This window comes from Pristis pectinata, chromosome 16 (assembly GCF_009764475.1).
Source record: "Pristis pectinata isolate sPriPec2 chromosome 16, sPriPec2.1.pri, whole genome shotgun sequence".
NCBI classification, from domain to species: domain Eukaryota; kingdom Metazoa; phylum Chordata; class Chondrichthyes; order Rhinopristiformes; family Pristidae; genus Pristis; species Pristis pectinata.
Window position 1 is genome coordinate 29,726,509 of NC_067420.1, and position 16,951 is coordinate 29,743,459.

At 37.8% G+C, this 16,951-nt stretch overlaps 1 protein-coding gene across 3 annotated transcripts in view; it reads right to left on the minus strand.

Annotated features, from left to right (window-relative positions):
• LOC127578729 (receptor-type tyrosine-protein phosphatase T) overlaps nucleotides 1–14,847 on the minus strand; it is a 935,885-nt gene extending 921,038 nt beyond the window's left edge. For 2 of the 3 annotated variants that reach the window (XM_052031104.1, XM_052031103.1), the window contains exon 1: nucleotides 14,579–14,847. In XM_052031104.1, the coding sequence (XP_051887064.1) occupies nucleotides 14,579–14,651 (73 nt within the window). In that variant the 5' untranslated portion in view covers nucleotides 14,652–14,847. The remainder of the gene's footprint in view (nucleotides 1–14,578) is intronic. The other variant, XM_052031108.1, reaches the window with a different exon arrangement.
• Nucleotides 14,848–16,951: the final 2,104 nt, after the last annotated feature.

A 16,951-nucleotide genomic window follows, 5' to 3' on the forward strand; every position in this document is an offset into this window, starting at 1 on the left:
TATTAATTCAAACAATTTTAAGATTTCCAGAGGAATCCTTTGCCACAAAGACTTATCTTTCAAACAAACCAAAAGTTCTATTATTAAATACAAAAGCAGAAGTCAATTTTAAGTTGTCCCAACTGGACAATATTTTCAAGGAAGAATTACTTCTTGCATATCAGACTTTCATAATGTTGCTGGAACTAAGCAGAGTGATCTATGCAACTGAAATGTGTGGCAAGGGCAGTCTGAAAAATCCATAATTGCTCTCTTAGTGTATTTATATTGATTATCAGATCAGCTATATATATTCTAATTGGCTGTGTAATCACCAGTTTTTGTTTTGTAAATAATGTTCACAGGATTATCAAGCAGCATTCAAAATAAATTACATAAATCTGGAACCTTTTAACTGTGAAGCAGTTAGGTATAGACCTGGGCCTATGTCACACCAGTTCTATATTATGTGACTAGAAAAACAGGATTTTAAATTATTGAAGTAAGTCGCACACCTTATGCATTTTGACCTCATTATAACAGAAAGTGAGCCAAACTTAGAAATATAATTTAGGTTAATTGCTGTGCTTTGAGCAACAATCTTCACCAAACCCAAGCAGCTTTTTGGTTCTACCAGACAACACAAAATCCTAAAGTACAGTAATGCTCAACAAGTAAGCTGCTACAGTTGAATAAACCGGTGGAGGCACTAAGAATGAATTTGTGAAAAGCTTAAAGTGATTTTGCCAATATTAAACAAACAGTGCAAATCAGAAATGAGAGATCAATAACATTAATATGCCCAGTTTAGTCCCAGACAAAATGGTAAGATTCTGCCTGGTTGGATCCAAAACCATAGCTTTATGACCCAGTATAGGACACAATTCAAATTCAACATGAGAAATCATCTGATCACTTTGATCATAAATGTTACATCCCCAGAACGCCAAAGAGCAGCTCACATATTGAATGAATTACCATTGAAGAGAAGTCATGTCAATAATGTAATGAACAATTTATGTTCATCAAGGATTTGCAAACGAGACAGTAACCAGTTAACCTGTTTTCAGGGGTAATTACTAAAGGAGGAATATTGGCTCACAGACAGAACACATCCTGTTTTTTCATGAGAGAGTATCCAGGAATCTTTTCTATCTACCTCAAAAGCCAGATGAGTCCTTAAATTAACATTTCACCTCAAGGATTTCCTCTCCAACAATGTAGCATTCACTCAGTCCATAATGAAATCCTCTCGTGGGGAAGAATCCTAAATTCCTTATTCAGAAAGCACATAGCTGGTTTTGCCAGGCGGTCTGTTCTTAACCTCACTTTTCTAACACTTTCCCCTCCCTGACTCCCAATTTTATTAGATATAATAATCATAATCTGAAACGTACATTTCCTATTATTACAGAAATATCTGTGGCGGAAGGAAGAAAGTTTATATTTCAGGCCAATTATTTTTCATCAGAACTGGGAACATTTAAAGATAAACCAGTTTAAAAGAAAAGAGGAGTGAATAAAGGAATGGCCTGGATTGAGCAGATAAAAACAAGTCAAAAGATGGTGGCAATAAGGAGGTATAAATGTTTGAAACAGTATTATTCCCCTAAATTGTAAAAGGAATTGTAAAAGGTGGACTCTCATTGTCTTGGTGTAGCAGCCAGCATAATCAAAGACCCCACCCACCTGGGACATTCTCTCTTCTCTCCTCTTCCATCGGGTAGAAGATACAGGAGCCTGAGGACACATACCACCAGACTTAAGGACAGCTTCTACCCCACTGTGATAAGACTATTGAACGGTTCCCTTATACAATGAGATGGACTATGACATCACAAACTACCTTGTTGTGACCTTGCACCTTATTGCACTGCACTTTCTCTGTAGCTGTGACACTTTACTCTGTAGTTATTGTTTTTACCTGTACTACATCAATGCACTCTGTACTAACTCACTGTAACTGCACTGTGTAATGAATTGACCTGTATAATCAGTTTGTAAGACAAGCTTTTCACTGTACCTCGGTACAAGTGACAATAATAAACCAATACCAATACCAAATATTAAAGATGTAGGAAATACTCATTACCGGAAATTACTTAACTCAATGTACAGTCCAGATGGCAACAACAGACTCAGCTCACCAGCTTCCCACCAAGTAGCAATGGTCATAGTGCACATCACTCAAAGCCTTTTCGGCCCCACCAAACAAGGGGGACCCTGTGTTCACTGATGACATCCTGTGCACGTTGATTACATCGACACCGAACCATACTCCCTGAAAAATCTGTTTTTCCAATTCAGTAGGTGATGCTGACACTGACTTTTCTTTATTTTTCTTGAAATTTTCTTTGTTGAAGAATGTCAAAAAAGATAGGAGTCAAAAAACAAATCTTCTCAAGTTCTACTCTTGCATATTTTAATGTATTTTGCATGTTCATAACCTAAATTATAAATCAATGCATGGAGTGCTACTCTGTAGTATGAACCCAGTAACTTATTTTAACCTTGACACCCCTAGTGTTATTACAGGTGACTTAATGAGGTTCCAAATCAGTTATAGAACATAGAACATTACAGCACAGTACAGGCCCTTTGGTCCACAATGTTGTGCTGACACTTTATCCTGCTCTAATATCTATCTAACCCTTCCCTCCCACATAGCCCTCCATTTCTCTCGCATTCATGTGGCTAAGAGTCTCTTAAATGTCCCAATGTATCTGCCCCCACAACCTCTGCCGGCAGTGCGTTCCACGCACCCACCACTCTCTGTGTAAAAAACCTACCTCTGACCATGAAAAATCTGTTTTTCAACAGATTTTTCGATTATGTTTCAACAAAATTGTCAATATCATTTCCTGTGTTGTTGATAACATCTGATAACAGAGGAAATGATGGTCTTGTTTATTTGCCTGGAATGTGCCAAAAATATATTTGTCTACCAAATATGCAGGTTTAAAATCCCTAAAGGGTATTACTGCACAATTAATCCCACAACAAAACAAATGTTGGATCAGTAATCAGACTGAAAATAAGTCTTTGTTGCCCATTCTTAGCTAAATAAATAAGCAGACGTTGATGGTTTCAAGAAAATCTTATAAATCACTACCTTGTAAATAAATAACAGATTTCTCAAGCCATAAGTGCTGCTGAAACCCCCTCCTCCAAAGTCACAAGCTTTCCTATTCCAACACACAATCATCTGCCTGACCACTGCCTCGGACAGTTAGTCTGATTCCAATGCTGTTCCCCGATTGTCTGCCCAGCCAACACTTCTAGCCCCTTCCTGAACTGCCTGATCTTCATGTAATCCTTTCCATGATCCCTTTCCCCATCTCTCTCCCCACCCCAAAATAAGTAATAAAATTTCCCCCTTACAAGCTAAGTGGCTATTAGGAGAAGCTTATGTGGAGACTGTGCAGCAAATTTCATTATTCCCAGGCTTGTTGTATTGGATCTTCTGAGTAATCATGCCATCCAATTTATCTCCACCTGGATTGAAATTCAGGCAAACCACGTTGATTGTCCAGGATCCTCCCTTTCTGATTTCTCTCCATTTACTGCCTATGGTGAAGCAGCCTGTGATCAAAGTGAAGTTTTTTTGCCTGCCCACTTTCTTCCTTTGGAGTGGTGCTATTTACACATTGATGTCCTTTGGAGGCTGGTCTTGCCTGCCCTGGTGTGCACAGTTCATCAGGAGCAAGTTGGCATACCAAGAAAAAATGCCAAATGCAGTTCCTCCTAGCCTCACAAAACCCAGACTGAGCCAAAGACCCTATTCCTTCCCAGGATCTCATTCAGACTGAGGCCTTTTGCCACACAGTGATCTAGATGTACCAGGATTGAATGCGAGATCACTCAGCTCTATCTATTGCATGCACTTTAATCGATCCTACTGTAGTTTCACCAGTTGGTGCCACATTATTACGTGTACCTTTGAAGATGCTGATTTGCTCTTCAGTACTTCTCATTTGATCTGCCAGACATGATATCGTGTATATTTAGGCCACTGTTAATGGACCTCAACACCCCATAGTTACCCAATTTAGAGCCCCAAAGTCTGTTCTGAACCCACACTAGTTTTGCATGATGGCAATGCCACACAATACGATGAGAAGGCCTGTATTGATGTGAAGTGGGGAATTTGTCTCCATAACAGTTATATGTCATGGTCACTCCTACCGATGTTGTCATGGACAGATACATGTATAATAGATAGATTGATAATAGTGAGGTCAAATAGGTTTATCCCTTGTGTTGGTTCATTCATACCTGTCACAGACATGTTTTGACAGACATGTTCTGGCAGCCATGCCCTTTGGTATACACTCAGTGGTGCTGATATCAAGCTACTTTTAGTGATAGATATGGGATTCTTTATCCCAAAATGTGTTTTCTTTTGAAAGATCATCAAAAGAATCATTAATTTTATTTCTCCCTACACAAGTGCAGCCTACCTTGCTAATTATTTGCAATATCTATTTTCTTTCAGATTTCCAGCATCTGCAGTATTTTGATAACATACTGCTTCCCTTGTGTAACAGTTCTGGATCAGAAACAGGTATCCAGATGGATCTAATATTTACAATCTTCTGATCACTGGCTTAAACTATTACAATCTCAGAAAGCAAGTATAATTTTCAAAACCGGAGTCAAACATATTTTCTGAAATCAGCATTACACAAAATTTGAATGCACTTGCACATCATGCATCCAATGAGATCTGTTACTTATGAAAATATTAAAACCATTTTGACTTACATCAGACATTCCTAAAATTGTAAAAACAAAAATGAAAACCTTGGGAGCACAAACCTGGAAAAGGCACCTTGCCATATGTTTGAAACCAATGCAAATCATGAGGGGATCTATCAGTTTAAATTGTTCTATGATGATAAACAAATGTGGCTTCCATTTTGGGCATGCTATTTCTCATTTTGTCACTTATCTTAGAGATGGACATAATACATTTTTTCTTCTGCATTGCAACCACTGCATTTCTCTGTTGCAATATTGGATTTCTGCAAAATCGATATTGTTGTTATGTTATAACTATCAGTTCCAAGTTCAATATCATTCATTACAACAGAGGTATCTAGCTCCAATCATCTGTAGTGCACAGTAAAATGGTATTTGTGTATGCTTTGGCTGAAAGAAAACAGTGAAAATGCTACATATTTAATGTACAGGGTATCATAATGTTCACCACATCTATTGACTTGCAACAGACAGTCTAGTAAGCAAATACTGGCTTATTTAGTGAGGAGAATGAATGATAATACTATTTTTATTTCGAGTATTTCTATTCTATTTAAAAAGTTGTATTTAATTAGTGGTATGCTAGTAAATGGACAACAGTTTCAAGTTAATGAAGCAGAATATAGTTGGTGTGATAACCATAATCTCACACCTTTCGAAAGGATATCACATTTAAAATTTAAAAGCTAAAAAAAAAGCAGTTGTAAATCTGAAATAAAAACAGAGAATACTGGGGATACTCAGCAGATCATGCAGCATCTGTAGAAAGAGAAACAGGATTAACATTTCAGGTCAATGACCCTTCATAAGAACTGGAAAACGTGTGTGTTTTAGCTACAGAGAGGGAGAGGGATGGAAAGAACAAAAAGAAATGACTGTAATAGAGACCGAGGTCTTCAGGTAGACGATGCAGGGGTTCCAACCAAAACATCAACAATTCCTTTCCTCCCACAGATGCTGCTTGACTCGCTGACTTCTTCCAGCAGATCATTTGTTGTTTTTTTTCCAGGTAATGCAATCGCTTTGGGTACAACTACTTGTAAAGATTGACCCTAATTAGCCATATATTCTAGGTTTGCAAATTGGAAAAATATTGCAGTAAATTTAAAACTATAAACCACAAGATATTATAAAGTGTGAAAAAATTTAATTTGGGATTCACTAATAGCTTGGTAGATGGGAAACAGCTTGCAGTAATTGGATTTTTAAAGTGAAGTGAAAAGAAATATTCTTTTAAGCATTGTCAATTTTTAATTTTTTTTTGTTAACGAGTACATAAAAGATATTTGTTCTGCCCACAGTTTTGGATTCAGGAATCATATACAGAAAATCATTGACAGTTCCTTCATAATTTCCTGGCACATACAGCTTTCAAGCAATGGAATTTATGAGACAAAATGACCCTAGTGTGACATGACACACAGTCATCAGTTTGTACTCAAGGCAAGGTGCCTGGATAACGAAAAAGGTATAGACTTTAATCAATTTTCTTTAAACAGACTTCTTTAACCATTTCCACAGCAAGAGAAACATTGGTAAATTACACGGAATCTTAGGTTCAAACTGTTTCAATAGGATGTTAGAATGCAAGTCTGCTTTCTGCCTGAATCTACAACATGCAGATTTAGACAGAAAGCACATATTTTTTCAGAGAGAAGTAAAAAATTAAATGTGCAATTTTATAAAGGGCAGTTCTTATTTCAGACAAAGGTTTCATGCACTTTTGCAATGCCTGATTATCAAGATGCACTTAAGCAATCACTCCAAAATCATTGCTCTGACATTTACAACCTGACTATTCTCACCTAAAGCTACAATGCAACACTGAAGAAAGTCGGGAATCCAATTCCAATCTTCTCCATCGCCCAGGGATATAATTTACTGTTTTGTAATTAATTCCACAGGGTTATCTTGGTGATTGGATTTTTTATTCTGCTGTAGTCTCTCAGTTGAAAGGAAGTGACCAAATTATGTGTCTTTGTTATTTAAAATGAATTAAAATTTTATGTTAAATTCTTCACCCAAGCACCTTTTATATTTCAGTCATTTACAAGATAAAATGAGTTGGCCATACTGATATGCGAGAATGAACTCTAATTAAAGACACAAGAGAATGCAGATGCTGGAATCTGAAACAACAAACAATCTGCTGAAGGAACTCAGTGGGTCGAGCAGCATCTGTGGGGGGGGGGGTGGTGGGAGGGTGAAGGAATTGTCGATGTTTCGGGTCAAAATCCTGCATCAGTCAGATTCAAATTGATTCATTTATTGTCACATACACCAGAGTGCAATGAAATTCCTCGCTTGTGAGAAGCTCACAGAGTAAACAGTGTGCATGGTAACAGTCCTGATGCAGGGTTTTGACCCAAAGCGTCGACAATTCCTTTCCCCCCACAGATGCTGTTCGACCAATTGAGTTCCTTAAGCAGATTGTTTCTGCTCTAATTAAAGAAGGCTTTGTGATAGACAAGCAATTTATGAATCTTTCCTTTTGTGGCTGTGTGGATTTGCTATTATTTAAAGCTAAACTACATTTGTTGTTTCCATAAGGACAGCTGAACTGTTCAAAGTAAGATTCTATCAAGTATAATCTTTCAGTTATAGGATATGTAAATTATGGCAGTTTTAGCTGACCATCACGAGATCAAGGTTTCAAAATTTTTGTGTGTTACATATTTGTTTTTAATGTTCACTTTTAAATGTCAAGAATGAAATGTTCCAAGATTGTAAGAACATTTAAGATAAACATTGATAAGTTCATGAACTTAATAAAATTTGCTGCATGATCAGCAACATGATAGGCAAGCTATTTTTATTTACACAGCAGTAGAGCAAGTTGTTAAAATTTGACTTTTAAACTCATGTGCAATAGAAAAGGAAGGCCCAAATTCAGGAAATAAGCACGTCGAGGTGAAAACAGAAAATGCTGGAAACACTCAGTGGGTCAGGCAGCATCTGTTGAAAGAGAAATAGAGTTCATGAATCAGGTCAAAGAATCTTCATCCAAGCTCTTAACTGCACCTCATCCGTTTCCTGAATCTCTGCTCTCACCCCCTCTCCTCCTGGAGAGAGCAAGGAGAGAGTTCCCCCAATCCTAACCCTCCATCCCATCAACCTCTGCATTCAACAGATCATCCTTGGCAACTTCCACCACCTTCAATGTGATTCCACCACCAGTCGCACCTTTCAACATTTGAACTGAACTGTTCCCCTCCTCGACTGCCTGATCTGCTCTTCCATCTCTACCAGCCACTCCCTTCCTTGAGCCACTTTACCCTTCAACCACAGGAGCTGCAGCTGCCGTCCTTTTACTCCTCTTCTCATCCAAGCAGTCCTTCTAGGTGAAGCAACGACTTCCAACCTCATACACTGCATTCAGTATTCACAACAAGGTCTCCTCTACCTCAGAGGACTGAGTGCAGATTGGGTGACTGCTTCGTGTACTATCTGTGTTTGACTACAGGAGCGACACTGTGCTTTCTGTTGCCCTCCACTTTAATCCTCCATCCCACGTCCACACTAACCTGTCAGTGGCCTTTATAAAAAGGCCCAAGGTAAGCCGGAGGAAGAGCACGTCATTTTCCATTGGGCATGTTGCAGCCTTCTGGACTCAATACCAAATGATACAACTTCAGGTAACTCACTTTCTCTCTCAGTATCAGAACAGAGGAGATGACCTCTCTGTAATATTGACTCAGGTTTTCTCTCTCCATTGAGACATCCCGACCTGCTGGGCATGTCCTGCATTCCACAATTTTTTTTTTGCATTGCTTTGTCTGTCTGCCCTCATTTCATAATTTTCATGAACAAAGGACCACATTCTCTCTCCCTAACTGTCCCCATTAACTCATCAACTAGAGAACCTCATTTATAGTCAAAGTCAAATTTACTGTCATATGCACAAGTGGAATGAAAAACTTACTTGCAGCAGGATCACAGGCACATAGCATTATATAAATAGCATTCACAAGAAAAACATAAATTATACAGAATTTCACAAGAAAAAAAAACAATTAGAATGAAAATAAAGTCCATTTTATCCCCAGGTCAACCCTGACCTCACCATTTCAGAGATATTCCCTTTGTCCCACCCATCCGTCCCCTACCGTCCCCGAAACTTCAAACTAATTTACTTCCCAATTCTGATAGAAGGTCTTTGACCTGAAATGTAAACTCTGTTTCTCTTTCCATAGATGCTGCCTGGCCTGCTGAATGTTTCCAGCAATTTTGTTTTGTTGCTGATTTCTAGCATCTGCAGTTATTTGATCTTCAAGATACAGAAGTGCTTTGGGTGGAGATGAAAAGTAATGAAAGGCATGAAGTTACTTGCGTGAATAGTGTTCAAGCCCCCTGATGATAGCCACAGGACAAGTTAGACAAAAAATTAATTATGGGAACTTGTTATAAAGATACATTGATAAACATGGTACATTTTAACCTACATACAGACTGGAAAAAAATCCGATGTTTATGTGACATTAGATTGGAACAGCATGTTCTGGAATCAACCAGGGAGTGGGCTGTGCTTGACTTGGTGTTGTGCAACAAGACAGGATTAATTAGTGACCCAAAATGAAAGGCATCCCTAGGTAGCAATGATCATTATGCGATTGGATAATACATTCAGTTTGAGGGAAAGAATTGCTCCTAGCCCGGCATTTAGACGTGCATGCAAGGAATTATGCAGGTGTGAAAGCAGACACAGTTAAAGTGAAGTGGCAAATTAGGTTAAGCGATCAGTCAATTGAGATGCAATGGTAGACATACAAAGGAAACATTTAGAATACACAAACAGGTACATTTCAATGAGAAAGAAAAATTCCAAGTGGAGGACCCACTATCCATAGTTAATTTAAAATGTTAAAAATTAGTATCAAAGATAAAAAGAAAACACATGATGCACAAGAATGGGCAACAGTCAGAAAATTGGGCAGAATACAAAAAAACTGCCAAGAATGACTGAGAGATTAATGAAGAAGCTCGGTGGATAAGTAAACACGGATTTCTATAGAAAAAAATGGGGATAATAAGTGAAAAACAGGAGATAGGTTAAGTGAGTGGGCACAGGAGTATCTTATGAAAAAATGTGAAATTCTCAATTTTGGCTGGAAAAAAAAGCCTTATTAGTTAAATAGTGTAAAAGGTAGGGCATTGGTGTGACCACATCTGGAGTATTGATCTCCCTATTTAAGGAAGGATGTAAATGCTTTCAGAGCAGTTGAGAGGTTTCCTAAACTGATCCCTGGATAGGGATGTTGTTTAATGAGGAAAGGTCGGACAGGCTAGACCTATATCCTGTAGAATTTAGAATAAACTAATACCAGTAATACTTTAATGAAACATACAAGATCATGAGATGTATTGACAGGCGAATATGGAGAGGATGTTCCCTCATGAATTTTGAATTAGGGAATCATTGTTTAATTGAGGGGCTGCCCAATTAAAACACAGATGAGATGAACATTTTCTCTCTCAGGAGGGTCTAAGTTTTCAGAATTTTCTTCTCCTTAAGTATTTAAGGCAGTGGTAGATAGGTACTTGATAAGGAATGGAGTGAAAGTTTACCAGAAATAGATGAGAGTTGAGGCTGCAAGCAGATCATCCATGATCTGAATGGCAGAACAGACTCAGTGGGCCAAATGGCCTACTCCTGTTGCCAATCCATATGCATGTTGCTCAGTTATTGGCACACTTAACTCTAAATTATGGATTCAAGCCTTGCAATAGGGATAAACCACAAAATCTAACCTGAAATTTCAATGCAAGATTGAGAACAGGGCTGTCTCTTGTTTGAAATATTAAACAAGGCCATATGTCTAAATTCATGGATGCTAAAGATTTCATGATACAAGTTGAAGATCAAAGAGCTCTCCCAGTGTCTTAACTAACAGTTCTTCGTCAAAACTGAGACCAACCACTTCCTCAGTTTATTGTTGCTTTTTGGTAACTTGTTGTGTATGTATTGTAGTAAGTTGCTTCAGTGCAAATAAAAAAAAGGTATAAAACAGTGCTATCTTCACTTTATTCAAAATGAATATTTTCAAACTGTTGCAGTTTGACACTTTGTTTTTTTTATTAAAGTACAAACCACTGAAAATTTTATATTGTTATGATATTGTAAAAGTCCTTTCTTTCTCTTGCTGAAATTAACTAAACTCATGTCAAACCCTGGAACCTTTCTGGTTGAGCCCTTCACAGCCTTAATTAACTGGCCTTTGGGAGGCCCTCCTATTTATATATTATTAAGATATAATGGTGTGTATATATGTTAATTCTTAATAGAAGGGTGTATTTGGCCTGTGCAAACATTTCCTTCACATAGTGTTTCCATTATTAAATTGCACCTTTTTTTTAACATCACTGGAATTACTTTCCTTCTGATCATTTTTATTTAAAACAAAATAGATAAATATCCAACAAGCCTTCCATGGAACTGGAACAAGATCTTAACCTATACTTTAGATCCTTTTATAAGATTCACTTCACCTAATCCTCTGACAAAAATCCAGCATCATCATAATGAATTATGTAATGAAGCAAAATGTTTGCCACAATAACAAACCTGGCCACACTTTTGTTCCTTTCAAATTTCAAAGCAAACTAAATTCTAATGAAAGATGTTTCTTTATTACACCTTTAAATTCTACATTTACCTCAAATGGCATTTGACAACTTGGATGATGCCCCAAATGGCAAGCTTCTCCCAGAATGAAGTTTTGAAGCTCTTCATAATACATAAACTGACAAGGCTTTTTACATCAAAGATATATAGGCTACAAATCCTGCAAATACACCATTGGGATGTTGGTATCAGATTCGTATTTCAGCTATGCAGAATATTTCATTTTTAGGATGATGATCGAGTAGCTATTTCCAGTATTTTCTCTGTTTGTATTATATTCCAGCATTCCTTCATTAATATAACAGCAAACCTATATGGCAAGTTATATGAACTTCCAGCTACTTATTCACATGATGCAAACAAAAACAGGTTAAACAACACATTGACCACTTTTAATATATCTTATTTTTATTTCCTCCAATTTGATTTAAAAGGTAGTAGTTTCCTCATCCTCTATTCTTCTTGGGCAATTACTTCATGAATTTGCAAAACTACATAAATATCAAAATACTTACTTACTAGCTTTCTTGAAGAGCACATTGTAACAATTAGGCTAGCTTTGGAAATACATCATGCAGAATCCTGACCAATTAAAGCTGCATAAATTCCACATTCAGTTCAAAGCTAAACCTTGACTGAAGTTCCAGGCAGTTTCTTCTTCTTCTTCTTAAACTAATCAAAGTGCAATCTCGCCAGGGTTGCGCATGGGCATTGAGTGGACAGCAACTGGGCATCTCCAATGCCCACCTTCATTATGCTCCATCTCCAAAAGAGAGTAATGCAATGAACTCACGTTGTGTCTGCATCTAGATAAGGGTGAGGAAGCCAGCAGATATCCCAACAAAGATCCATGGATTGCAAAATTGAAATATTTAATAAGAGTACCCAATATGGAATATTTAATTTTTATTTAGAAAATGTACAAACTATTTTAATAGATCAGGACTGTGATTGTTGTAATTTGATATTTACAATCAAATTCTGTTTTTAAAGTTATGTAGTTTAACATGTCAACTCTAGTGACATTTGTTTATCATAAGAATGGAACGATAGCTTTCCCTCTTGTTGAGATAGCAAGACCTTTCCAAATGTTATTGTTTAGGGCGCCACCTCATGGCAACAATCATTTTCCTTTTGGAAATGCAAAAAGTTAAAGTGATATGGTTAAATGGGGAAATATCAAGTCTGAATAAAGAATCCAATTTTAGCAACATAAATATAAACTAATTGAAATTGTGTCATCTCACCCGAATACACATTTTAAGTTTTCAAATTTTAGACTGCTGTACGAAAAACCAACCTTGGTCTTAACATTAATCGGATCTCTAACAGGAAGATTAGAAGAGCAAGATTTTGACTACAAAACATTAATAATAATGGATCGCAGAACTACATACAACAGAAACAATGTCTATAACCAAAGGGTAAAACTAAAATATTTCACAAAAGATTTCTTACTGCAAGAAAATAGTTTTATATGTATTTGGAAATTTAACCAGCCTTTTGACTGCTGTTCTGTGGAGAACGAGTACCTCACTCCCAAAATAAAACTGTTTTGCATGACTAATGTCGGAAGATTGGCAAATTAGCACATTTTATTTAATTCTTCCACCTACGAAGAGAACCCATAAATAAGCCTGATTAAGCCAATGCAAAGGTTTTCAAAAAATGGAGCTCTGCTTTGGAATGTCCTATATCTGGGAATCCGGGTCACTTATTTCCTTCCTCGTCAGTTCAGTAATGTACACAAATAGGGGAAGTTCAGTATCCACCAGAGACGAAATCTCCACCGCACCGATGCTGTTCCCAAATTATCAACTCTTTCTAGCTCTCTCACCCTTCGACAACCAAACTAAATCACCCAAATACTTCTTGCACGTGACACGCGATGCAAGCAATGATGTCAGAGAAAAGAATATCAACTTGAAAGATGTGCAAAGGAATTTATTTTCTGCTTAAAAGGGGCACAAACTCAGTTCGTAGCAATAGGACGCAGCTGATACCAGGAAGAAATTGATCAGAAGCCTTCGGCTCCGTGTTCATCAGCTTAGACTGAGAACAACAGGGTCTTATTGTAATAGACAAATGAACCACTTGACACAAAACGCACAATCACTTTCATTCATTATTAGACAGCTCAAGCAAGACTATGTGTTCTAATACCACATGACCAGAAACGTTCCATCCATCACCAGCGGGTGCGTTTAATAAAACTACCCTTTTATTTAGGGATTGCACTTTGACAAATCTCAGACTCCCTCACCACCGAAACAGGCTTCATATTTAGGGTAGCATCATGTGGAGATGTCTGATCATGAATGTTACTGCAATGAATTCAAAAGTAGTTTTCTTAAGAAATTTTATCTGAAGAGTCAGTATCACGGTGCTAAACAAAATGCAGCGTCGCTCCTGCTGTGGTTTCATTTGACAGTTGACAAAACTTCAGTTGATTTTGCATCGATCGATGGGGCGCCGCTCAGGAAGCGTTCATAACGGTGGAATTTACTGACAATTATAGCTTAAGTCACTTTTTTTGTCTCCTATGCCATGATTGCTAATGTACTACAATGTCCTTGACGGCTTGTTGAGTTCCAGGAAAATCAGAGACAATTGACCGGTTCATGAGCACACTGCCCTCTACCTTATCCCAACCCACTCCTGCCAACCCCATACTGACCAACTCAATTAGCTGTCGCACAACCTTTCAAGGACCCCATACTCTAACTTCTGAGCCCAGAACAAGCGACCCAAAGACCGGACTCTATTCGACTTGAGCAGGCGGCGCCTTCAGCTGATCAACGTACCTCTCCTGTCACCCATAGCAGAAGGTAAACTTCATCAAAAAGTTAGCGACCTCGGTCAAAAGGCACCTGCTGGAAGCAGATCAGTGTTATCCATGAGCCGCTTATAGAAGAAGCCCTTGAAAAAGGGTCAACTCGTCGTTGTCCACTGCCTGAATTTGGTGGGGTCCGAGCCCACTGTGGGCGCATTAACTGAGGCTGAAAATTAAGTTTGCCAAGAATTGCCATTTCAAAACGCAAATGGACAAGCGCATTCTCAACTATCACTGAATGGAACAAGGACTACAAGAGACAGCATTGCTTTATGACGACCTCCACGATAGCGACCGTTGTCTAAGTTTTGCAACTTACCCCGTATATACAACGTTTGCATTACAACGGGTTATAATGTAGTCTCTCTCAACGCTGAACTTACCTGCAAAGACTTGTCCCTCAGCCCTCGAGAATAGATGCCCCAGTAGAGAGAGGGAAATCAGAAGCACACTCATGTCTGGCTATTTTTCTCGCATTACTTGTGCAGTTGTGGCATCATCCAGTTACTGGCTGGTTAGCAAGCGATGATCCGTTAGTGAAACCCGGACCACCGCGCTGCACTTAAATGCTGACTGCTACTGGCTCTGCATGGCAGCTTGGAGATCTTGAAGTAGTTGCTGAGTGAGGACTCCCCCGGGTCCTGACGCAAGCCGTTTCTCTCTTTCTCCCCCTCTCTGTCTCGCTGTGTGTCTATTTCTTGCTCTCTCTCTCTCACGTATACACAAGCAAGCGTGAAGCTCGCCTCCTATTTCAAAACGTTTGGGAAAGAAATCTCCTTTCAAACTGGAAACTGAAGTGGTGCATTTTTCTAAACAGTTAAGACAGAACACGGTTGCATGAGATGAGACTAAAGCTGTCAGAAGCGGACTACAATGGAGAATGATGAGGTGATGATAAGTTCGCATTTCCAGTAAGCTGGTTGATTGACTGATATAGCACGACCTGAATATTTAATATTTCATTTGTGTTCTGCTGTGAATGACGTCCATTGTAACATGCAATGCATACTTTGTGACAGACAGCTTCCAACAAAATCAGGCGATTGATGTCTCAAGATGAAGATACTTTCCAGTTGCTTTATCTCGAGTAGGAGCCGTGTATCTTATGTTTTAAATTGGTGAAATGTTGAGTTTTCAATCGTCACTTCACTTCTCAAGCAGAGCCCTGAATTCGATCAAGCTCGAAATGCTCAAAATACTCGAAAAGATATGAAACACTAATATCGATAGACACCGGAACACCTAATTATAATCGTTATTTTGTTTACTTTTCTAATTAGCAAGTGAACATTTTCTCCAATGTCACCTTTATAAATCAATGCCCCAAATAACTAATTTATTCTAATTTATGTAAATCTTTACATTATAGTAATTAAAAGTCATTTTTAAAAATTCCCATGATATTTGTATAAGTCAATTAATTTTTCAACAAGATAAGTTAGGCAGGTTTTGTTTCTTAATGAAATTTGGAGGTATGAATTTGGAGGCAGTTCAAATTGGTGGGAATCTCTGAGGGTGCATTTAAATTGCAAGTTTAGCATAAGTGCAAAATTGTTTTGCCTTCCCTCCATACTAAATCTGCAGTGTATAAGTTGGGTATAAGGGATTGGAGTGTAAGAATGCAAAACTGGTTTCTCCATGGAGGTTCATTCTGCTTTGCTCTGGCAGTGGGTTTGACCCTGACAGTTGATTTCCAGTACAATTTCAGTGTCAGTGTGAGAGAAAGCTACCTCCCACCAACACCCCAGTCACAGAGTAAATGGAGGCTGAGAGAGTTAGTGAATCATAGGGAGAAAGCATTCTATGTGCTTGATTCTTATTGGTGCTTGACAAGCTCTGCACTCTAAAGGTGCATTTAAATCAGGAACAAACATGTTGAGTGAATTGCTTTTAAGTTTACGGAGGATTTGGGGAACTTATTTGCACTAGCTCTTCAAATCCATGCTCATTTCTTCAACCTGAAGTTGGCTATGTGATGTTATGAAAGTGGCTGTAACAGGAAGAGAAGATTTGAAATCTGAATTCTGCTTTTATTCTCAGGATATGGTCAATATTGGCATTTATGAAGTCATATCTTGGGCTTTTGGATACAGCAAAATAACACAGCACAGTACTATATTCATATCAGCCACAGAGAGTGAAGTTGTACACTTTCATAAAATTAGGCATTTTATTGGTTTTAAAGACACTCAAGCAGCTTTTGAAGACATATTTGCTCATATTTACCACAAACTACTTAATTGATCAAATTCACTTATGTAACTTCCACTGTGGGATGTAGAACTAAAAAGATTTGGGCTGCGAGATCATTACCATAACCATTGTGTTACTTTCCACAAACTGATATGCAAAAGTGTCCTGAGTGTTTAGCATAAAGTTAGTTGAAATGCAATTAATTCAACTGTACAAATCTTTCATTTTACTCACGAGTCTTTGTGAAATGTTTATTTTTATACTTCATCTTTGATATGTCTTTGAATAAAAAAATGTTAATCCATTACCTTTGAAGTTGAGGGATTTGTATGGAAGTTATGTCAGATGATATAGTTTAAATAATAATCTGACAGATTTTCTTTTTCATTTGCCCTCTTGGAACTGAACATATATTGCATAAAAATTATCAGAAAGCATAACATGCTTTGGGGTTCAATAAAACATGGGAAAAAATTAACTTGGAGAACATAAGGATGGCTAAATCTTGCACCACTAGAGAAAGTAATAAAACAGACTCATGTTGTTGAGCGTCCCCAGTTCCA